Source organism: Sceloporus undulatus, chromosome 2 (genome assembly GCF_019175285.1).
Source record: "Sceloporus undulatus isolate JIND9_A2432 ecotype Alabama chromosome 2, SceUnd_v1.1, whole genome shotgun sequence".
NCBI lineage: Eukaryota > Metazoa > Chordata > Lepidosauria > Squamata > Phrynosomatidae > Sceloporus > Sceloporus undulatus.
Window position 1 is genome coordinate 133066406 of NC_056523.1, and position 23888 is coordinate 133090293.

Below are 23888 nucleotides of genomic sequence, written 5' to 3' on the forward strand. Positions count from 1 at the left end.
TTATTACATTGATACAGATTTCATTGTATCTGTTTTCTTTTTATAAAGAACTGCTTTGGATTTTTTAAAAAAATAAATAAAAGCAGTACAGAAATGTTCTGAAATTAAATAAATTGTTGCAATGTAATTGCTGACAGCTATACACAAGCAAATCTAATGTTGTCCTCCACTCAGTGTTATGATTACATCTCTGCTAGGAAAAAACTTGCCCAGCGTCTGCAGGAGGCTGAAGAACATGTAGAAGCTGTCAATTCCAAATGTGCTTCCCTTGAGAAGACAAAACAAAGGTTGCAGAATGAAGTGGAGGACCTGATGATTGATGTGGAGAGATCCAATGCAGCCTGTGCAGCTCTAGATAAGAAACAGAAGAACTTTGATAAGGTTTGATAACCTTAATTCTAATTTTGATAAGACAGCATAAAAATTGAGAATATTGATAAAGGCCTCAGATCAAATTAACTCATTTCTTGGTTGCATGTTGCAGATTCTGGCAGACTGGAAACAGAAATATGAGGAAACCCAGTCTGAACTGGAAGCTTCACAGAAGGAGTCTCGCTCTCTCAGCACAGAGCTCTTTAAGATGAAGAATGCTTATGAGGAAACCTTGGATCACCTGGAAACTCTGAAACGCGAGAACAAAAATTTGCAACGTAAGGCCATAGTATTTACATAGACATACAGTTACGTGTGCCCATGTTTATGGGAGTAGTCCTCCAGTTGCTTTATGTGCTGTTTATTTTTATCTTAGGCAATTAATACGGCTCAGTTCAGCACTGACAAAAATTTAATTAGTATTAACAATTGGTAGACTGAACATTTTGCACTCTGTAGGTAACAGGGCAGGTTACTAATCTGTTCTTGATCGATGTTTTTAATAGAGGAGATTTCGGACCTTACGGAGCAGGTTGCGGAAGGTGGAAAAGCCATCCATGAACTGGAGAAAGTGAAGAAGCAAATTGAACAAGAGAAAGTTGATCTCCAGACTGCTCTAGAGGAAGCTGAGGTGAATATGCCATTTGAATTATGAAACATAAAACAAAAATGTCTTCCAACTCAAAAAGCACTGTTCTCTTACTCTCCTGCCTTGGTAGACACAAACTACTGATTTTTAGTGCTGCTGAATGAACTTTCAGATAGTGATTCTACAGTATTCATTTTTTAAAACTCTGATTTTAAGGCCTCACTGGAACATGAGGAAGGCAAAATCCTCCGCATCCAACTGGAGCTCAATCAAGTGAAGGCAGATATCGACCGTAGAATTGCAGAGAAGGATGAAGAAATTGATCAGCTGAAGAGAAACCACCTGAGAGTGGTAGAGTCCATGCAGAGCACACTGGATGCTGAGATTAGAAGCAGAAATGATGCTCTGCGGCTCAAGAAGAAAATGGAGGGAGATCTAAACGAAATGGAAATCCAGTTGAGCCATGCTAACCGCCAAGCTGCTGAGACACTGAAGAATCTCAGGAACACACAAGGGATTCTCAAGGTACATGGGCACATCTATAAAGAAAACAGTTGTGACTATATGTAGAGAGATCTTGTAACATCTTTGAGATTAATTGAAATAAAGAGGTTGGCAGCATGAGCTTTCATAGACTTCAGTCTACTTCCTCAGATGCATATAATTGTGACTGTGATGATTCAAAAAATCCCTCATAATAATATTTCAATATCCTTTTTAGGATACACAGTTACATCTGGATGATGCTCTGAGGAGCCAGGAAGACCTGAAGGAGCAGGTGGCCATGGTTGAGCGCAGAGCTAACCTGATGCAGGCTGAGATTGAGGAACTCCGGGCTGCTCTGGAACAGACAGAGAGAGGCAGGAAAGTGGCTGAGCAGGAGCTTCTGGATGCCAGCGAGCGTGTGCAGCTCCTCCACACACAGGTAAGCTTATATTTTTAAATGTGTTTGGGAAATCCCCAAAATAATAATAAGTAAATGGAAAGTAGCCATTATGTGCTAAAATCCTATAGACCATTGACAGAGCATAAAACTATGGGATTCTGGGAGGATGGGAGGTCAGTTGTGTCAAGAGCAGGAACAATAACAGCAGTGGGGGCCTTCCTTCCCTCTCTCCCCCATGCGCTCCTTCCCAGGCAAAATGATGTTTGCCTACTGTAAGACCACCTCCTCTTCCTGCTACCATGGCTGATTCACTCAAGGTCATGGCAAGATGCATTTGAGGATGGATGAGCCAGCATGTGCCTATGAGGTGCTCAATAACCATAAAACCAGTAACATTCCTGCACACCCTTGCCAACCAAATTTGACTGAACAACCTAACCAGTATCTATATTTAACAGCAAAATAAGTCATGTATGATGAATTGACTTTGGCAATATTGATATTTAAACAAAGAACAAATCAAATGAAACCTGATAAATCTCAGAGAGAACCAGACCTTGCCCTCCAAAACACTGCCTCTCATATTCTATACTGAATAGTCAAAAAGACGTCCATAAGTAAAAAGAGGAAATCCAAAAAGTCCTATTCGGTCCTAAGGCCTTGTTGTTTGTTGTTGTTGTGTGCCTTCAAGTCATTTCCAACTTAACGGCAACCCTAAGGCAAACCTATCATTGAGTTTTCTTGGCAAGAGTTTTTCAGAGGACGTTTGCCATTGCCTTTCCCTGAGGAGGCTGAGAACATGTGACTTGCCCAAGGTCACCAGTGGGTTTCATGGCCAAGGATTAATCGAACCCTGATCTCTAGAGTTGTAGTCGGACACTCAAACCACTGTGCCACACTGGTGGAGAGCCTATATTGAACACATGAAGACAGGGTCCTAATGATCAAAAGAACAATGTTAGTATGAGTACAGAGTATTAGACCTCCTCTCCCCACTCATGCAACTCTCCAGTCCTAGACAATGAATGAAATGGTCATGAAAAATCAAAATGATGGGTGCAACCAGCACTTCCCAGTCAGCCTCCTGTGCATAATGAAGAGTGCAATGGTAGGGTAATCACTAACACCTTGGGAAGCATGTGTGTGTGTGAAGGTGCAGCCATGTCACACTTGCATATTTCTTGCCTGTAGATTGTGTCTACAAGCTTGAGATTCTGAGCTTGAGATTTCAGACAGGCAATCATGCTTACATGACATTTCAAAACCTGCAGCCACTAGCAGAAAGTGGGTTACATGTGCATATTGTCCCAATAGGATCTTGGGCTGTGTGTTCTTGAAATGGCCATTGCTTATTATCTATCCTATTGGTAAACATATCTCTAATTCTTTTTAAAAAGTTTTTATTCTCTGTGACCATAAACTTCATGATATAGTAAAGGGTCTCCAGATGGCTTCATCAAGGAAGTTATCTTTATGCCCATTAAGCCTGCATCAGCAAATTGCTCTGAGGATGATGATGTCAGTATTAGATGTCACAATATGAAAGGTTTCTTTAGGGATTATGAAGACTTCAGCAGGAGAGTCAGGAAATTATCATAGGCAACACCTTATTGTCTGCCCGTTAACTAGGAATAGCTCTGTTCCATTCCCTTCCCTCCCAGGATATATGCCCAAGATGTGGCACTTTTCAAGCCCATATGAAAATTTGTTCTATTGTTATTTCAATAGAATACTAGCTTAATCAACACCAAGAAGAAGCTGGAAACGGATATTGCCCAAATCCAGAGTGAAGTGGAGGAGACAATCCAGGAAGCCCGTAATGCAGAAGAGAAAGCTAAGAAGGCTATCACTGATGTAAGTTGAAAGGAGTTTCCTAAGAATATATTACCCTTTTACTGTTGCCATGTGGATTCTTCTGAACTGGCTGGCTCTTTTATTATTAGGCAGCCATGATGGCAGAGGAGCTGAAGAAGGAACAAGATACTAGTGCACATCTAGAAAGGATGAAGAAAAACCTGGACCAGACTGTAAAGGACCTGCAGCATCGTCTTGATGAGGCAGAGCAGCTGGCACTGAAAGGAGGGAAGAAGCAGATCCAGAAACTGGAGGCCAGAGTACGTAGTAGTACCTCATATAATTGAATCTTGTATAATAATTTCCCATGTATTTATGACCCCCTCTGTTTTATCTACTTCTCGTTTTGAACCATTTTGCACACATTTGTCTTTGTGTTGTTAACAGTAATCTCTCCAACACTCATCTTGAACCTACCATCATGCTCAGCAACAGCAGATTTTGCTTTAAGGAAATGATCAAAGACTGTCAGGCTTAAGATATTAAGAAACAAAAAAAATTAAGAATAAATGTTGGCATAGAAAAAACTAACAAGCACAAAGATTGATAGTTAAGGATTTGAGGAGATAGGAACACTTTTCCCCAAAGCTGGCCATAGAAACAGACTATAGATAACTAGAACTTAAGGAAAGGTGAGAACTGCAGAAAGGTTACAAGTGGTCAAGGGTGGGATAAAACAGTAAGAGACAAGAAACTATTGTCAAAGATGGAAAGAGAAGTTGTGCATGCTCATACCCCAAACTATCAATCAGTTCCAGCTAAGCATGAATTCACATTCTCATTATTGGCAGAATATCAGTTAAAGTGCACACAATTTCATTTTTCTACATCAGGTTCGTGAGTTGGAAGGTGAATGTGAGAATGAACAGAAGCGCAGTGCTGAAGCCATCAAAGGTGTCCGGAAGTTTGAGAGAAGAGTAAAGGAAATGACCTATCAGGTGAGAATGGTAGCTTTCTACCATTTTCCAAATTCTCTAGGGAAATGGTGTAGTATCATGTATGTGAAATCAACTCTCTCTCTCTTCTTTACATATTTTTTTTAGGCTGAGGAAGACCGGAAGAATATTCTGAGACTTCAAGACCTGGTGGATAAACTACAACTTAAAGTGAAAGCATACAAGCGACAAGCTGAGGAAGCTGTAAGTATCATGTGGTGACATGAGGCCCATGAAGCCCCAAACCCCTCCAACCCCCCAAATGATTTTCAAGCATTTTTTTCCAGAGAATCAAGCAGAAAATCCTCACAGTGCATAAAGACATGTGAAAACATCCACAGTTCTCAAGAATTCCCCCACTTCTTCTGTTTTCCTCTCTTATCTCTGTGAAAATGGTGACCAAAAGTGGTTTGGTATCACTTCCTGTTGCCATTTGGAGAGAGTCTACAAAATAAAACAGAAGTAATGGGGCTTGCTGGGAGTGTGTGGAACCAATGGCATGTCTGGGGGGGCGAAGGGCTTGTGTAGAAGATGACAATTTTTTGGCAGCATAGTTTAAATGTCATGCTTTAGCTACACAAACGTCTTGAATAATAAAGGATTCTTTAAGACAAATGGCTCTTAGGACTACCATCTTTTTTAAAAAAAATTGTGCAGCCATTCTGATTTTTTCTCCTTATCAAATATTTTTGTAAGAAGAAAAAAAAAATTGGAAGTAGCAGTGGAATAGCATAAGCAGGTTATAAGTTATAAGTAGAAGACAACAATGAATTTTATTGCACAGGCCCTGGAATGGGCCTGTCACGTTCTAACGGGATGTGATGAGAACGGGAGGCAGCATACAACGCATCTCACCACACAGGGAGAACGCCACTGCCGCCACCGGATGTTCCCATCATGTTCTGGATGCATCCCAGAGGGTGCGATTTTCAGGAATGCTTGAGCAGCGTTCAAAATCACCCCCGGGGGAACACATCCAGAACATGATGGGAACGTCTGGCGTCAGCAACGTTCTCCCTGTGTGGTAAGATGCATTCTGTGCCGTCTCCCGTTCTCATCACATTCCCTTTTAGAATGCAACAGGCCCATTCCAGGGCCTGTGCGATAAAGTTCAATATCTGGAGCTCTCATAAAATTCCAGGAATGAGGCTGGGTGATCCCACAACATACACACCTTTTAGAAGTAACCAAAGTGGAATGTTATGCAGAACATAGATTCTGTTTTTATTACATAGGAATTTTGTAAATTTGCCTAGATAGTCATGTATGCACTACCAGTATGCTCCTGTGTGTAGCTAAGAGGTAAAAATCCCACAGAGGTGTGCACAGGATGGGGTGCCTGCTTCTCTTTCCTGTTCTGGGATTCTTCATTGCTTGTAGTTTAAGCTTTGAGATAAATTTTGTGTGCTTCAAAAGAATTACTATGTACTTGTGGTTGAAATTTAAAGTTGATGCTGGCTAAAAAAAAAACCCCAGAAAAGACTTCAGCCATCTGTGGTTCCTGCACTTGCACAGTTAAGGCTTATGCACCAACTGCGCCTATTTCTTGAGATGTCAGATCTGGTCATGGTGACACATGCCTTAGTAATTCTCACTGGATTATTGTCAGATCCTCTATGTGGGGCTGCCTGTGAAAAGTGCTCAGAAACTTCAGCTTGTCCAAAGAGCTGCAACCAGGAAGCTTATCAGACTTATTTTTTGGTTCGTTATGAGCACAGGAAGGGGACACTTGGGTCCGCACGTGACCGAGAAAAAATGGATTTTACCGCACAGTAAAGTGTCCTCAAAATGGCCCCATTCCGTCCCCCGGCCCCAAGCCGTCCCCATTCAGTGCTGAGGTGCATAATTTTGCTCAGCCGGAAAACGTCCGATCCGTACATTTAAATCACCTCAGCACTGAATGGGGATGGCTTGAGGCCGGGGGATGGAATGGGGCCATGCTGAGGACACTTTGCTGTGCTGTAAAATCCATTTTTTGTTGGTCATGCGCGGCCCTGAGCAGCCTCTTCCTGTGCCCATAACGGACCAAAAAATGAGTCCGATAAGCTTCCAGATTGCTAGCTGGGGCTGACTAGAGGGAGCACATTACTCCCTTGTTGTAGTAGTTCCACTGGCTGCTGATCTGTTTCCAGGCACAATTCAAAGTGTTGGTTTTTAACTATAAAGACTTATACAGCTCAGGTCTAGGTTGTTTGGAGGACCACATTCTCCCTTAAGATCTTCTTTCTCTCTGTCATACCACAGTCACTGGTACATTTGGTGGGAACATGGGAGAGGGCTTTCTCAGTGGCTGCCTCCAGGCTTTGCTATTACTTTCCCAGAGAGGTTAGATTGGCAATCTCCCTAATCTCTTTCTATAAACCGGCCTTTGAAGATTGATTGTTTAGGCAGAATGAGCCTTGTATAATTTGCTGGATTTTCTATCCATTTTTGTTATGTTGTTGTTGTTTTTAAATGGTTCATGTTTTAAACTGTTTTTAATTTTTTATAGTTTATTCACTTTTTAACTTTTGTATTGTGAATTTTACCTATTTTTTTTTAAAAAAATCTGTTGTAAATTACTTCGAGTTCTGAACTGAGGAAGGCAGGATGACGATGATAATGTTGATTTCATCTCTCTATCCTTTACCAGGAGGAACAATCCAATGTGAACCTTTCCAAGTTCCGTAAGATTCAGCATGAGCTGGAAGAGGCTGAAGAGCGGGCTGACATTGCTGAGTCCCAGGTTAACAAACTCAGAGTGAAGACCCGAGAGGTGCATAAGAAGGTTGTCGTAAGTGAAGAATAAGGTGCCTTAGAAGCTGTGAAGTGAATGAAGAGAAGCGCAAAATGTGAAGCTCTTTGTTCCTTCCTGTGATTACTGTTTTTCCTCCATGTTTAGAAAATAAAGTTGTAGAGACCTTTGCATACTAAAACAGATGTGGCTTCTCTTTTTAAAGAGACCTCTAAGGATCTGTGTATTTCTTGGTAATAAATTTAACATAGGTTCATTTCAACAGAGTTTTTGGTTACAAAAAGGGTGGCCAGCTGCAGGCTATGGGATGCTTTTAGACTGCAATGCCCATAATCTCTCATGACTAGTTTATGCTTTCAAGTGTCAATGGGAGATGGAAGTCAAAATAGAAAAATAGCTACAGAGCTGCACCTTGTTATGTGAAAATGTTAGCATCAATATACAAAAATTTGAAAAGGTCACCTTTTTGACTACAAGTCCCAGAATTTTTCAGCTGTTATATATAGCCTTTTCAATCTACACACACACGCACACAGATGATGGAATCAAAGAGTCATCATGGAATTAGAGGTTTCTTGGGGTTGTATAGCCTAGTCAGTTTGGAGGCTTTTTCTCTTTTAAGAAAGGGAGACTACATACAAAAGTAGAAGAATAAAATAATGCATGACTAGTTTAAGCAGACAGGGAAGTGTTTTCATTGACATGAAAATGTATAGCCATTTCAGACAAATATTTGGTTTAAGTAAGATTGTGCCATTTCATGAGATGTCTTTTATCAAATATATGTTATCTTCAGTGTGTCTTCTAAGGTCTGAATCCACTAAAAGCCTTGGCAAAAGAACTGATGAACTCATCTTCTTTCTTTATTTTTAAGTGGAACTGAGCAGCATAGATACTTTAATAGGACTTATTACATTCTAACTCTGCACTCAATTGTGGCCTCAATGGTATCTAAAGGAATAGCTTGGCATTTGCTTAATCCTTAATGCTCTGTTACTAAGGATACAAAGGTTCAAAAGGCAGAAACATGAGTGTGTTCTAAATAAGGCTTGTGCATCACCAGTAGTCATAAAATGTCAAGAGCTAATGTAAGAAGCTATGAAATCAACATATGAATTTTGATACAAGCTTTCTAAAAATCATTTTTGGAGCTATGAAACCTCATGTTGAATGGATTATGAACTAAGAGTGCTTTCAGATCAGACTTGTACTGTGGAATCGCACTGCCTTGTTCACAGAATGTTAAAAGGGGTCCACATATAGTTGTCTAACACAGAAAATCCATTAAGAAAAGAAAGACCAACTAGCTACATGGTGGATTTTTGGGGTTTTTTTTTTTTTTGGCTAGCAGCACTAAAAAACATGAAACAGATCCAGCTCAATAAATTTTACTTCTTGAAGCAGAACAACAAATGACACTCTCACAACTACCAATTTATTCAAATCAAAGGGCATCGTATTCACCCTGTCAAGTTATTTTGGAACACGAGGCAGAAAATTCCATAAAAATGTCTACCTGTTTGTGGCAGTAAAAATAGAATAACCTAATTTCTTAATATTGACACTCCAAATCTGAAGTGGCCACATAAGCATCTGAATACGTATCTCGTGCATCTGAACAATAATAATCTATAGTATTAATTAGTACTCATCATACTCATTTCTAAAACTGATCAGCTCTAGACTGAGTGCTCTGATATTAAGAAGGATGTCCACTGACAATATATGCAAAATAGCAATTGAATCTGGAAAGTAGAAACTTGAGCAAAATGTATGGTTAACCAAGCAAGTCTTGGTATTTGCTGTTGCAAAAAGTGCATACAGTTGTTAGTAATATATAAATGGAAGTAACTGCTGTACTGGTATAGTGAAACCTCCTGGAAAATCAGGGATCTATTGCTTTTTTTTTTTTAAATGCCCAATACTTTTTCTACATTTAGTTGTTCTCCTAAATGTACTACTTTCCATTTGGGTTGAACTGTATATTAGATCCCATTGAGTTCTTTGCCATGATGTAGTCATGTCTATGTCACTTATCTGATATTGTTTATTTGCCAACCACTACTTACTTTTTTGGCCACTAATGATCAGGGCAGGAAAATATTCAGTTGAAATCCTGTTGGAGCACTAAAATAGCACAAAAATAATTGTGCTTTTTCAGAGATTAAGTGTGGTCCTAATGTACCTAATCACTTCACAAGAACACACATGACAACTCTCACATACTTTTGACTTGGCGCACAAAGAGGCTTTGTGCCACAGGTAGGTTTAAGGTTTTAATGCCTACTGGTGTATATGTATTGCGTTAAAAGTATATAGTATCTTTCACACAGTAATTACCTCACAATGGACTCAACCTAGGGGGAGTCAATTTTCTGTTTAGCCCTATGATAATCCAAATTAGATTGGTACAAATGAAAGGGGCAGTAACTGGAAGATGTAAGATACAAAGATCCATCTTACTCATATTTGACAAAATGTTGTCATGGCTCACGCAGTTCCAAAGAAATAGAGGCATGTGGTAATGTCTGGGAACAAGCAGGACCTGGAAAACTGTAAGTCAATAATTGTACAGTTACCACAATCTGTACTGCATACACTACATCAGATCATTTGTCACATGAAGCTTACAAACTGTGAAAGATGCTCTAAATTATGAGTAAGGGTGATAAATACCATTTGCCTGAGAATAGGGCTAAGGAATGAAAAGAAATCCTTGTGATACCTGTCCATACAGTCAATAAGCTGCCCATAGCTCAATAGTACTGTTCTGGGCGATTTCCTAGACAATCTAGATTGAGCAGACAGGGCATAGCAGAATGATGCTGAATTGCCCTGGTTTGTTTCTGGGAAAGGAAGCATTAACGAGCGTCCTCACTCTGCAGAGAAGGGCATGACAAAATGCATGGAATCTTTGTAGTAGCGCATGAGGGATTCAGGCGCTTTGCACCTAATTGAAAGTTCTTTCATTCTTCCATCACCGTATCTCTTTCTCAACAGCCTTCAGATTGCCAATGAGAAAGACATCCACATTGCTTCATGGTCTCTTCACTTGGACTCTGTTGCAGAGCACATACCCTTTATAACTAAAATTCTAATCATGTTCTGAAGGGTTTATGAGCATAGTAGTTATCTAAACTGGTAATCATAGAAGGGATGCCAAGTGTCCTAAGTCTCCTGTTCCTCATCTATCATCTATGTCTATTTTTCAGCTTATGATCCCATGAAAGTGATTTTTTTACTGCAAACTAGACTACTAACAGGCCAAAAATTACATGCAATAAATTTTCTGACAATTATTTTGTCTATGGTTTTTGTGTGTGTGGGGTGGGGTAGTGGCAGTGGTAGGGGAGATAGTTATCATTTGACTGCTGCCTAAATATAAATTGCAAACTTATTGAATAAAAGCAAATTCCCCATTTCTCAAAAGGAATTGGTTGTAAATTGAGTGATTTTACATTTGTGTAACTTAACAGAAAAATACAAAAAGGCAATGAGTTCTGCCAAATATATTTAGAAATGATACAAGTACATGTAGGTATGCAATGACCCAAATGTTTCTACTCTAAATATATCCAGGGATAATATGAGTGATGCTTGCAGTCAACAAACTTTGCCAAAACAATACTTTGCCAGACATGTTTGACCTGTGACAAATGTTCACTGTGATGTTCTCTATGCTATGCCAAGCATGAGCAGACCTTATAAAAGAGTTCCTGGGGCTTGCCTTGTCTTTGATCTGCCTGTTCCTTGCACACAACTTCAAGGTAAGTCATGCAGAGAGAGTTGTAGGGATGAATCGGAGGCCTGGAATTCTACACATCCTACAGTCATCTTGCTACCGCTGGAGTGCATTTATATCTGGATATTGAAAACTGTTCTTGAATACATTCATCCATTTCCCCTCTTTCTGATTTATCCTTGAAGCTTTTTGGGGAGCAATAAAAAGTTTCCTTTTAATTTTTTTTTTAAATTTTGCAGTGTTGGCCATCCTCCAGCCTGCCTATAACTGCTTCCTCAAGGTGAGGTAAGAATTCAATATATTACTACCCATGACATAACTATAGTTTAACCACTTCTCAAAATGTATTTGAAATATTTTCATCTTCTACAAAGGCTGGTTAAATACAGGAAATAAAATCCAGAAAGGGAAATTCTAGCACTGATTGAATTAATAGGTGAACTTAAAAACTTAAACCGTTAAAAAATTAAATTTAGAATTAGAAATGTGGAATGATGAATAGCTTCAAAATGACTAATCAGAAAAATGTAGCATTTATTTATATTTGAACAGAGATCTTATAGTAGTATTTTTTTAAAATTTGAACAGAAATCCTAAAGTAGTACTTTAAGAGAAGATGTAACAGTGATTACTGAAAGTCCATATGTGTATGACCTCTGGTGTGCTTAATAAAGAACTGGCCTTGAAGTCAATGATCATTGCTTCCCCAACAAGCTTTCTAAATCACTTTCTACTTGGCCTATTTGATGTACGGGAGGGGCAGTTTCCCCCTCCTAATATGGCATATTTGTGCCCACTGGATCACATTTTGGGAGAAAGCTGGGATATAAATACAACAAACAAACAGGCAAATAAAATTGTCTCTTTTCTGGAAATTTCTTGTAGAGCAGCAGAGTTGAAAACATGCGGTGGTGCACAGGCCACCATTCTGAGTATCGCTGTTCTAAATGATGCTTCATGTTTAGGAGATTATCGCATTGCCTTTTTCCTGATCTAGGCACAAGCTGAGACCAGGCTGGGAATATGTGTAATCACACAGCTCTGTGCCCAGATCGCAACCATCCTGCCCCCGACTGAAACATCTCCCATTATGGAAAAGAAGTGTTTTAGCTAAGGATGGGGGAAGGACGGGATGGTAATGATCTCTTCAGAGAAGAAGCTAAAACTCTTGCCTCCATACCTTTCCCCATGCATTCCAAGTAAAAGGATGCAAACTATATGTTGATTAATTGGTATATGCAAATCAGATTTTCTTCACTGAGTTGAACTGGGAAGCTGTTGTTACATGGTCTGTATGCACATGTGCTTATATTTATTTTTATTCATTTATTTATTATATTTTAAAATTGCACAATAGACAAAGTTCTTTGGCTAGTGTCCTGTGGTTCTCTTACTCCAAAGAAAGGAATCCTTCCTCTAAAGGATGCTCCTTTCAGAAGAAGAAGAACAGAACTGCTGGATGCAACACAGAAAACATCTGCTTTAAAAACAGATACAGTGAAGGGCTGATGGAAGGTTTAAAGAAAAAAACCTAAATTAGTATAATAGAAAGGCTTTTATTAATCCAAAAACCTGATGCCCTTGTTTTTGCCCTTTCAGTCTTCATTGGTGAAGTGCCTCCTATAAACCACAATCATGTCATCCGATGCTGAGATGGCTGTCTTTGGGCCTGCGGCTCCTTTTCTCCGAAAGCCAGAAAAAGAGAGAATTGAGGCCCAAAATAAGCCCTTTGATGCCAAGAACTCAGTTTTTGTGGTGCATGCTAAGGAGTCCTATGTCAAAGGCATGGTCCAAAGCCGGGAAGGAGGGAAGGTCACAGTCAAGACTGAAAAAGGAGAGGTGAGTAATAGACAATAAAGGTGTTTGTCAAATTTTATCTTCTGTATGACTATATAAACTCTTTTTGCCCTTTCCTTTCTAGAGTGTGACTGTAAAGGAAGACCAAATCTTTCCTATGAATCCTCCCAAATATGACAAAATTGAGGACATGGCCATGATGACCCATCTCCATGAACCCGGTGTCCTGTATAACCTCAAAGAGCGTTATGCAGCCTGGATGATCTATGTGAGTACAGTCCTTGTATTCTCTTTCTGTTTCTTTTGTTTTGTTTTGTTCTGTTATGCCTTCACTTAACTCACTGTTACAGTTATACATTTAGATTTTAGATGTTTAAAAAAAGTTGTGTGGCAATGTACATTTTTGGAATCTGTGGATAATATATTGCCAGAGATAACATTATGGATTCCTACTATATCAACCCCCCCTCCACCATTTTCATACTCCAGATACAAGAAAATATTACTTTTGTCCTCAGTGTAAGATATATGTAAGTCTGAAGCCAAGCACAGAAGCTGCAGATTCCATTATTTTCTTGTTTTCTGGGATATGAACAGCCCTGCTGCATCAATCATCATCATCTCCTCCTTCTCCTCCATCAGAACCGTCTGTGGCATTCTCCATTCTGCCATTAGATTTTGTGTTTAAGGAAGCATAGCCCACCAAATTTTAATATAGCCAAAGATTGTTTACCCACAGATTCAACCATCCACAGCTTGAAAATATTTTTAAAAATCTGTAAATTCCAAAAAAAAGCAAACCTTGATTTTGCTATTTTATACTAGGGACACCATTTTACTGTGGCATTGTATATAATGGGACTTGAGTATCCATGGATTTTGATATCAACAGGGTCCTCCTCTCCTTCATTTATGAGCCTGGTGTAATGTTAACAGTGCAAAACACTGCAATCTTTTGCAATACAATCTAACATTTTAGTTATGCTTTGCACCATAGCCAGTAGCATGTACTCTCAGATTTTTTAAAAAGAGAAAACAACAAACATACTAGAGTTACTTTTGAGTATCAAAAGTTACTATTCAAAAATATGGATAAAATAACTAACCAGTTTTGGGGGCTGTGGAATGATGACTGTAAATAATTACTTTGAAAAGTAACTTACAAACTTGCAGCTTTTCTATTTCTTTCCTCTCAATGATGTTTATCACACTATGCTCTTAAAGAGGTACTATTCCAGTGTGACTCCTCTAGCAGCCTCCTGTTGCATGCTGGGATTGGCAGTTTTAAGGAGCTGAACTTCTCTGCCTGAGAATTCTAAATACCCCTCCTTAAAACTGCCAATCCCAGCATGCAACAGGAGGCAGCTAGAGGAGTCACACTGGAATAGTACCTCTTTAAGAGCTCGTCTGATAAACACCATTCTCAACCAGAACCCCACAAATTCTCCTCTATCATCCACTGATTTCCCAACTCCATTCACCCAGGTTCAACACTCACTATAGGCACATCACTAGAAAATATCCATCACTGGTCTGTTGCTCTCCAGCCCACTTTCATGACTCCTTGTGATACTTTTATCCCTGTCCCCTCCCTGCTTACCTCCCACCCCCATGCCAGGCCTTGGAATGGCTTTGCTGCTCTCTCCATCCACCTGCCTCACTTGCTGGACCTTCCTGTTCCTCTCTGTCAACCTGCCTTTAGTGTTTTCTTCACCCATTTCTTCCATTTCTTGTATTTCTGCGTAACCACATCCCCACCTCCTTAGTGCTGTCCCCTCTCACTTCTTTGATTTTGTGAGTGGGCTGTGCTCAGAGCTAGGACAGCATTAGCTACTGCTTGTAGGACTTTATCCCACCAGGCTGTTGTCCCACTTTTCAAAAGTGCAGTTGGGACTACTATTTTCTTTATTGTATCTTCATAATTTTCATAATCTTTCCAGCATTACAGCCTTTGTTTGCACTAACTCCTTATAATACTGCAGCATTTGGCACTGCCCACCTGTATCACCTAGTACTGCCCAGTGTGTGGCTAGTTTGGCCCACAGACAGCCCCCAAACACATATAAATTAAAAGGAGCCTTAACTTTAAAAAGGCATTTTTTTTCCCAAAAGTGTGGGGCTTCCTTATTCAAATGAAATTGATGGATGGCAGATGAAAGCAATTCATCTCATCTGTTCAAGTTACAAACTGCTTTATATCTGATAAAGCAAGGAGGCAGGCAAGGAGTAGACAACACCTAAAGCACATTCCAATATTGGGATTAAAGCAGAACTGATTTATTGCACTGCAAATGCTAGCACCACAGAAGTGGGAAAGGAAGTCATTCACTGAGGTTTTGCATGAATGAAAAGGAATGGTTGGCAAACTCTCCCATTGAGATAAAGGAGGCAAAGTGTGATAAGTACCAGAAAAAGATGCTATTAACCAGCTGTTAGTACAGTTTATTTATGTAATAAAGTCCCTACTGCTTGAAAGAGGGAAGCCACTCAAGGATTCAGTCGAGGATCTTTTTGGCCTACTGTCTCCTCTAGAATGTTTTTCACATCCTTTCTCAGTGTGCAGGCTCAAGTTGATTTTTGTCTTTTAGAGAGAAAATACAGGTAAGGATTCTGTCTTATTGGTTATGAGCACACTTATGAAAATGAAATAACAAAACAAAAACAAAAACAAAGAGTGGGTCGTGCCAGGAGTCAGGGGAGTGATAAATACTCCATTTGGAAGGCAGGGAAATTTATTTATAAAAACCCCAGTCCCTCTTGCAAGTGAGCCCTATGATGGAGAAGCTCTGAAACAGGGAAAGGTAAGACCTTGTTGTCCCTGCTGCCCATTCTTTAGTACCACTCATCTTGTTTCTCACTCCAGTCTCTAGAGCCATAATTTCAGATACGAGGATAAGCACAAGGGTGAAAGTCTTATTCCACTTCTCTGTTCTTTCCAACAAGGAACAAGAACAAGCTGGACTTATGGTTTTCCCTTCAAAGTGGCTGCAAACACACAATGATTAGATAATACACAGACAAACCATTCTTACCTTACACAACACAGTAATATTGCTTCCTTCACTGAGTGAAAATGCTTGCAATATTTGGAATATTGCATATTTTTCAAAATTAAAGAAGGCATACCACCCAATTCAGGGGAATAAAAAAAATCTCTCAAAGAAAATAAGGATTTAATGTTTTCTCCCTCAAAATTATGAATTCTAGGGTTCAAACTTTTCGCCATAACATTTTTGAATATGTTATATTTTCTGAAATGGTTCAGAATTAGGATTTATCTTTTTCTTAATATTCTTTTTCTTCCTGTTCTTTCTCCTCTAGAAGTGCAAAGGAATAAATTGTATATGCCTTTCTCATAGTCTGAGGAATATAACAATATTAATATGTGTATAAATGTAGCTTGATTCAATAAGTTTGCTCTCTTCATCTTCTTACAGACCTACTCTGGGCTCTTCTGTGTCACTGTCAATCCCTACAAGTGGCTGCCAGTGTATAATCCAGAGGTGGTGGCTGGCTACAGAGGCAAGAAGCGTCAAGAGGCACCTCCTCACATCTTTTCCATCTCTGATAATGCGTATCAGTTCATGTTAACTGGTGAGTGGGTGTTACCTTTTGAAAATGTGACATTTCTTATTAGTTTCCTTTTGAAAGCAATGCACTATAATTTGTCCTGGTGTCTCAGATCATTGTAAGTGATCCAGTTTTTGTTTTGTTTTGTTTTGTTTTGTTTTTGGAAATAAAGGAGGCCATAAATAAACAAGAAACTGATCAACCATTGTTTTCTTAGAATTTAACAAAAATTACATAAGTGATATGTATGATTTGGGATAGCTCAGCTTCTAACTTCCAGTAGTATATAGATGATGGGATCCTATTACTTGTGTATGTGGGATGGATATCGGTTCTTTTCATTACATGCATATTTAAAAGTCTTTTATATACTTCATATGATTTTAACATGCAGCTTTGCTAACAGCAACTTTTTAACCAATCTTTTCAGATCGTGAGAATCAGTCTATTCTGATCACGTAAGTATTCCTTCTTGCTGCAGGAAATGCTTTGTCCTAGTGAGACACCTGAAACACAATGGTTATAACTGAAGCTGCTGTCACACTGCAAAAAGAAAGCACTGTGAGACCACTTTAACTTTTATGGCTCTGTGGTATGGAATTCTGGGATTTGTAGTTTGGTGGGGCACAAGAGTGCCCTGACAGAGAAGGCTAAATATCTAACAAAACTACAAATCCCAGAATCCCATAGCACTGATTCATGGCAGCTAAAGTGATACCAAATTGCTTTATTTCTGCAGTATGGATACACACTTAGTAAAACAATGGAGATCTGTGTCACATCTTAAAGATTAACAAGTCATATTTGACATAAGCTTTTTTGGACTTCAACAGAATATTATAGTCACAAGGTTTGAATCACTTCGTAGCCTCAGCGATTGATGGGTACTGCTCAGCAGTTCCCAAGTATCTCATAAAAATGAAATCTCAGTGGGGATATGACTGCATAATTAATTAGTATAATTAAATAGGTTCATAGTCTATCATTATCACCTTTAGTTCAGGGATAGAGATATGAAATCTGCATTCCTTTCAAGGAAGCCTTTTGGGAGCCACTGGAGAGAGGTGGGCAGTCCTGCTGTCAAAAGTGGATATGCTCACCCCAACATTCTCTCTCACACAGCCACAAATCTGTCAGCGCAACTGCTGGGGTCCAACAACCCTTGTCAGCAACTCAAACGAGTCCTGGGGTTAAATCAGACCCTTGCAGCAGAGCTGGCAAATTTCCAGAAGCCGAAGCGTGGCTCCCAGAGTCCAATTGGGATGACAGCAACTGGATATCTTCCAGGAACTGCAGCAATGCAGGAACCTCCAGGGACACACAGCAAACCGATGCTGTAGCTTCTTCTGATAAACCACCAGAGAAACAAAAGTCCCCAAACTGCTCTTTATTCACAGTGCTATAATACAATACTAGATCTCTAAAACTCCACAACATACCAATCCAACTCCTACTTCAAACCCACACCACACCCTTGCAACCCCTGGGCTTATATAGTCTCCAGACCATGTGGTCTCTCAAACCCAGTGAGTTCAGGTGTGTAGCCATGTCATGTGTCTCCTGCGCAATCCAGACACATGTTTCATCATCCATGGCTACATGCACTTGGACATTGAAGTGTCCTTGGCCCAATGAGCATCAGCTGTGGATGATCCGCCTTGCCACTGTGCTGAATGCTCATGGCCAAACACACACACACACACACACATCAAGCATTTCCCTGTGTGCTGTGTTTTAACCCTTCAAATCCTGACAAAATAACACATGCAGTTTCATTCACACATTTTTCCACATAACACATCAATTCATAAACTCATACACATGAAGATCTCTTTCCGCTCACTCCAGCTGACTAATTTGTGTATGTGTGACCCATTCAAATGGTCCCACCATGGTGCAACTATGTCTGGAAAAGACCTTTTATTGGCTTCAGTATGAGCCATAGTGAATTTGCAACATAGAAGGTGGAGTTTTTTTGCTATATGTGGAGGAAGGGGATTTTTTCTTTCCTCTATGACTGCTTCCCCTCAGTTGCTCCCTTCAACTACAGTTAAGCTTAGAAAATGTTACACTGAAACATACAAAAGGTGGTTGTTAAAACAAAACAAAACACCAAGGTGCTCCCAAGGCAAGGACAGAGACTCCACAACCATGCTCTAGAGAAGACATGGGAATTGTGTAGCTCTGCAGATGTTGTTGGACTACAAGTTCCAGATATTCTAGCTAGTATAGTCAATGGTCAGGCATGCTGGAAAGTGCCATCCAGTAACATCTGGAAGGCTGCATGATTCTCATCCCTGTCTTAGAAGGATATAATGTTATCAGAAAATCAAACTAAAGAATTAATTTTCTGCAACTATTGGCTATCTTTTCTTCTATTGACCAACAGTGGAGAATCTGGTGCCGGAAAGACTGTGAACACGAAACGTGTCATTCAGTACTTTGCAACCATCGCAGCAACTTCTGACAAGAAAAAGGAAGAAGCACCAGCTTCCCAAAGCAAAATGAAGGTAAGTTTGTAAACAAAAAGAATGAGAGAGAGGGGAGCATGACATATGAGTCTGAGCAGCATCTAAATGCATGAAGACAGACAAACATATCTTTCTTTCTTTCTTTCTTTCTTTCTTTCCTGTAGGGAACACTGGAGGATCAAATCATCAGTGCCAACCCTTTGCTGGAGGCCTTTGGGAATGCCAAGACTGTGAGGAATGACAATTCCTCCCGCTTTGTGAGTGATATACAAAATCTCAAACCATAATAGTTAGCTTTTTCCTTTGTTAAGTGTGTTCCAGTGCTAAGATCTTAGTTATGTATATGCAGAATGTGCTTCCTGGGATTTTTAATTTTATTATCTTCTTTTTTAAAGGGTAAATTCATCAGAATCCATTTTGGTGCCACAGGCAAACTGGCTTCTGCTGATATTGAGACATGTAAGGCGTATTCTTTTAAATGTTTTATATGGTTCTTTCTTTCTCTTCTCCCCCCCCCCCCCAGGTCCTGGGCTAATTATACTCCATTAATTTTGCAGATCTGTTGGAGAAATCCAGAGTTACTTTCCAGCTAAAAGCTGAAAGGAGCTACCACATCTTTTATCAGATCATGTCCAACAAGAAGCCAGAACTGATTGGTAAGAAGAAGATCTCTTTTCGGGGGTGAACTAAATTGCAGAGATCTTTTGCTGATTTCTTTATTGTGCAGTGGGTGGGAATAATCCACACTTGTGTTTCTCTTTATCTAGAGATGCTCCTGATCACCACCAACCCCTATGACTTCCAATTTGTCAGTCAGGGGGAGATCACTGTTGCCAGTATCAATGATCAGGAAGAGCTGATGGCAACTGATGTAAGTAACTTGTACAATTAACCACTGGCTGCCACAAGTGATGACAGTACTCTTATCAGTGGCCTGTCATTTCTTCTCTGCCCATGGTGCTCTCTTGGAACAACTACATGATGGGATGGATGAGAATTCTGCTTGGTTAATAATTTGCCCAACCCTTAGATTCTAAAGGAAATAATCTGAGATTTTAAAAAAGACTAAGGGCATGTCTACACAGGCCATTTAAACTTGTTCCCCCCTAGCCATGGCACCCTGTCTTCACAATGCAGGGACAAAGGCCCAATTTGAGTGTAGACTATCTTCACAATGGAAAGTCAGTTCTGCACTCAATCTGCCCCATCCCTGAGCAGATTAATTAAAATGGATTAAGGGAAATCCAGGCCCACCTGCTGCTGATGATGCAAGTTTCTCCCTCTGAGATCTCCATGGGGCTACCAGCCATGCGATTGATGTTGGGTGCCTTGTTTCTGAGTTCAGAGGGAGCACGTCGTGCTAGCATGGCAGTGCTGAACTACAGCAGGGATGTGTGTGCAGATAGCCACCTGGCATTGCTTTAGAATGCAGTGGTAACAGGGGGAATTATGGGCAGCCCTGGGGCCAGAATAATCCAGGAACAGCCTAGAGTATTCTGGCTGGTGGAGACAAACCCTGAATATGAGAAAAATGAAAAACTCAGTGATTCACCTAATGCACAGATAGGCCAAGTGCAGCCGCCAGGGGTGTTTCGGGAACCCTTGACCCTGCTAAACCCCCTAGACTGCCCTTTTGATGGCCAAAAAGAAAGGATAAATTGCTTCTACAGGAACCCCCAGGGTTAGCAATCCACATTCTAAATAGGTTGTGGTGTCTGTTTCTCAAAAGCAGAAATTAGACATCTGGCCACTCCTTTTTTAGGCATTCTCAGGCATTTTTGGCAGCCTGAGAAGCCCCGGAAGGTCACAAGATAGAAAACTGGCCTGTTCTAAAATTATATTTCACATAGAAAATACAAAAAATTCATGGTGATTAGTACCTCTTTTGGTTGACGGGGGCTCGCACCTCACTTGTCATGATGCATTGTTGTTCCGATGGACACTTTGGAGGAACATCAGGAGCCACTAATTTCTGAAATGGACTTCCAAAGTGTCTGCCTTCAAATAGGGCATTGAATATGAAGCTCTAGTTTTGGCATTAGATTATCCATAATTTTGAAAACTGATTCAATTAATAGGAAGCCATTGACATCTTGGGCTTCACTGCTGATGAAAAGACAGCCATTTACAAGCTGACAGGAGCTGTAATGCACTATGGGAACATGAAGTTCAAGCAGAAGCAGCGTGAGGAGCAGGCTGAGCCAGATGGCACTGAAGGTATTCACAAAATCCACTAAAAATCTTTGTTATATCACAGTACATGGTACACTAGAACCTGTAATATGATATGGAGGACTATGACATAGCTTGTATAAGGCACAGTCCATTTTGTAGTCAGTTAAGACATTCTAGTTTATTATTTCTATTTTCCCTCATTGGAAAGAGATAGTATGTAGCCACATCTTATTACCCTGCATTAAACCTTTAGCATTTAAAAAACATGATAGGAATATATCCACATAAAATAAAGTTGAGAATATTTTTTTATTTCATTATTACCCTTTTGTGAGCCAGTGTAGTGTAGTTCAATTCCCACTCAGCCATAAAACCCACAGGGTGACCTTGGGCAAGTCATATCCCCTCAGCATCAGAGGAAGGCAATGGCAAACAAATTGCCTGAACAAATATTGCCAAGAAAACCCCATAATAGGTTCATTTTAGAGTTGCTATAAGTTGGAAACAACTTGAAGGAACACAACAACAGCATTACCCTTTTCATGCTTTTATCAGACTTTTGATAGTTATGCTTTAGCTGTGTCATTATTAGGGTTGGTGTCAGCCAGTGCAGGTGTCTGGAAAGGGCTGCAGGGGGAGGGTGGTAGGCTGCCTTGCTCACTCTACCCAGACAGACCACTGATGAGGGGTGGTGCTGAGGCCTCCCGGCAGCTTATTTCAGGCCTGGCACAGCTGCTGGGTAAGTAAGAAAGGGAGGTGATGCCCTTTCTCACTTGCCCAGCAGCCACACCAGTCCCAATGTCTGTACCGCCCCACTATATGTACAACCCCCCTCTGCGGTGTCACCTGGTGTGAACTACATCCCTGCATCCCACTTGTGACACCTCTGGCTTTAGATCATTTTTCAGCCACCCTTTCCCCAGAGCCACACCACTGCATTTGTCAAGCACTAACTTAACATCCTTTCAGGGTCAGATTTTGGCCTACTTCTGGACAGTCTGAGGGTATGGGAGGACTGAGAGTTGGGGAAAGGGAGACACATTTAGGGATGGTTTGTGTGATGTGAGATAATTTGGCCAGGGCAAATCATGCTTGAAAACAATATTTTTAAAAAACAAACTTTCAGGGGTTCAGAGTGCCTAGGCCAGTTAGGTGCTTCAAATCGGGTTTTGGAATCCACATGTGTTTCATTGGTTTCCCTTAACCTGCATCTGTTACATCTTTTCTTCAACTAATTTTCCTTTTTTATGTGTCATTATTAAAGTGTGGTGTATGCAGTGGCTTAGTAGTTAAGACACCAATTCTGACTATCAGAAGATTGGAAGGTTGGCAATTTGAGGTCCGAGTGCCTCATGATAGGTTGAGCTCCTGTCACTAGTCCCAGCTTCTGTCAACTTAGCAGTTCGAAAGCATGCAGATGCAAATAGATAGATAGGTACCACTTCTCAGTGGAAAGGTAACAGCGTTCGGTGCAGTCATGCTGGCCACATGACCACTAGAGCAGTCCTCAGACAATACTGGCTCTTTGGCTTAGTAACGGAGATGAACACTACCCCCCTACAATCCATTATGACTAGACATTCATGTCAAGGGGATACCTTTATCTCTATTAAAATGCTAAAAAAGTAGAAAAGATTCTAAAACCTACTTCTGAAGTTTAGTGTTTGGCTTAAATTAAACCTATGTGAGAACAAGCAAGTTACTTTGATCTTCTATAAAGTTGGGGACTTTATACACTGTGTCCATAAATTTTCATTTTCTCACCTTTGTTCTCAGTTGCTGACAAGGCGGCCTACCTCATGAACCTCAATTCAGCTGATCTGCTGAAAGCTCTGTGCTACCCCCGAGTCAAGGTCGGCAATGAATATGTCACCAAAGGCCAAACTGTTCAGCAGGTAACTATCTATGGAAAAAAAACCTTGCTATGTGAATTCCTCACAATGAACATGACACAGGTTGCATCCACACTGCAAAAACAATCAGGTTTGGTGCCACTTCCATTTTGGGAACTGTAGTTTTGTGAGACATTTGGCCTTCTCTGTCAGAGCGCTCTGGCACCACAATAAACTACAGTTTCCAGAATTCCATAGCTTTTAGCCATGGCTGTTAAAGTGGTGTTAAACTGGATTATTTCTGCAGTGCAGATGCAGCCTCAATCATCTTGTTTATTCTCAACAGTTTCTTGCTCTCCTTTATATACTAGCTGCAGTTTTTGTGTTCTGTTATTCCAGGTGTACAACAATGTTGGCGCTTTGGCTAAAGCTGTCTTTGAGAAGATGTTCTTGTGGATGGTTGTTCGTATCAACCAGCAACTGGATACTAAGCAACCAAGACAGTATTTCATTGGTGTCCTGGACATTGCTGGCTTTGAGATCTTTGATGTAAGGAAATAAGGAGATGGAATCTTGGTTTTCCCCCATCCCTGCCCAGGTCTTACTTGGATCATTTTTTTTTCTGGGATGTTTCTGAAAGGTTAGCTCATAAAAAATGCTGCACTACAGTGGTTCTCAAATGATAGGGTTTGCTCAAGGAGGGCAGGAGACTTGGAGGCCCTGAGCTCTCATCTTCCCCCTCTTTCCAGTCTTTTTATGTGCAAAATGTATACATCTGCTGAGTTAAATGTTGAATTTACTTAAATAAAACTGTTCTAATTTGAACAATATTATTTCCTTATAAAATGTTAAAATATGAATATATGTGAATGTGCAAATGAAAAGACTCAACCTAATTAAATAGTTTTATTCATATACTGTGTCGCATATA

General features: G+C 40.2%; 1 protein-coding gene across 4 annotated transcripts in view; it reads left to right on the forward strand.

Moving 5' to 3' along the window:
• The window catches only part of LOC121921424 (myosin-1B), a 110870-nt gene that overhangs the window by 22961 nt on the left and 64021 nt on the right, over window positions 1-23888 (forward strand). The window contains exons 1-14 of one of the 4 annotated variants that reach the window (XM_042449513.1): window positions 11074-11137; window positions 11352-11397; window positions 12712-12951; window positions 13034-13177; window positions 16347-16503; window positions 16910-16937; window positions 18869-18989; window positions 19115-19207; window positions 19346-19409; window positions 19508-19606; window positions 19718-19821; window positions 21029-21167; window positions 22902-23020; window positions 23357-23506. The exons of 1 other annotated variant lie outside the window; for it this stretch is intronic. In XM_042449513.1, the coding sequence (XP_042305447.1) occupies window positions 12748-12951; window positions 13034-13177; window positions 16347-16503; window positions 16910-16937; window positions 18869-18989; window positions 19115-19207; window positions 19346-19409; window positions 19508-19606; window positions 19718-19821; window positions 21029-21167; window positions 22902-23020; window positions 23357-23506 (1422 nt within the window). In that variant the 5' untranslated portion in view covers window positions 11074-11137; window positions 11352-11397; window positions 12712-12747. Of the gene's footprint in view, window positions 1-197; window positions 382-484; window positions 651-878; window positions 1004-1177; window positions 1487-1682; window positions 1887-3575; window positions 3702-3790; window positions 3962-4534; window positions 4640-4744; window positions 4841-7268; window positions 7552-11073; window positions 11138-11351; window positions 11398-12711; window positions 12952-13033; window positions 13178-16346; window positions 16504-16909; window positions 16938-18868; window positions 18990-19114; window positions 19208-19345; window positions 19410-19507; window positions 19607-19717; window positions 19822-21028; window positions 21168-22901; window positions 23021-23356; window positions 23507-23888 lie in introns of those variants that run through there. 2 more of the 4 variants (XM_042449510.1, XM_042449512.1) reach the window with 2 other exon arrangements.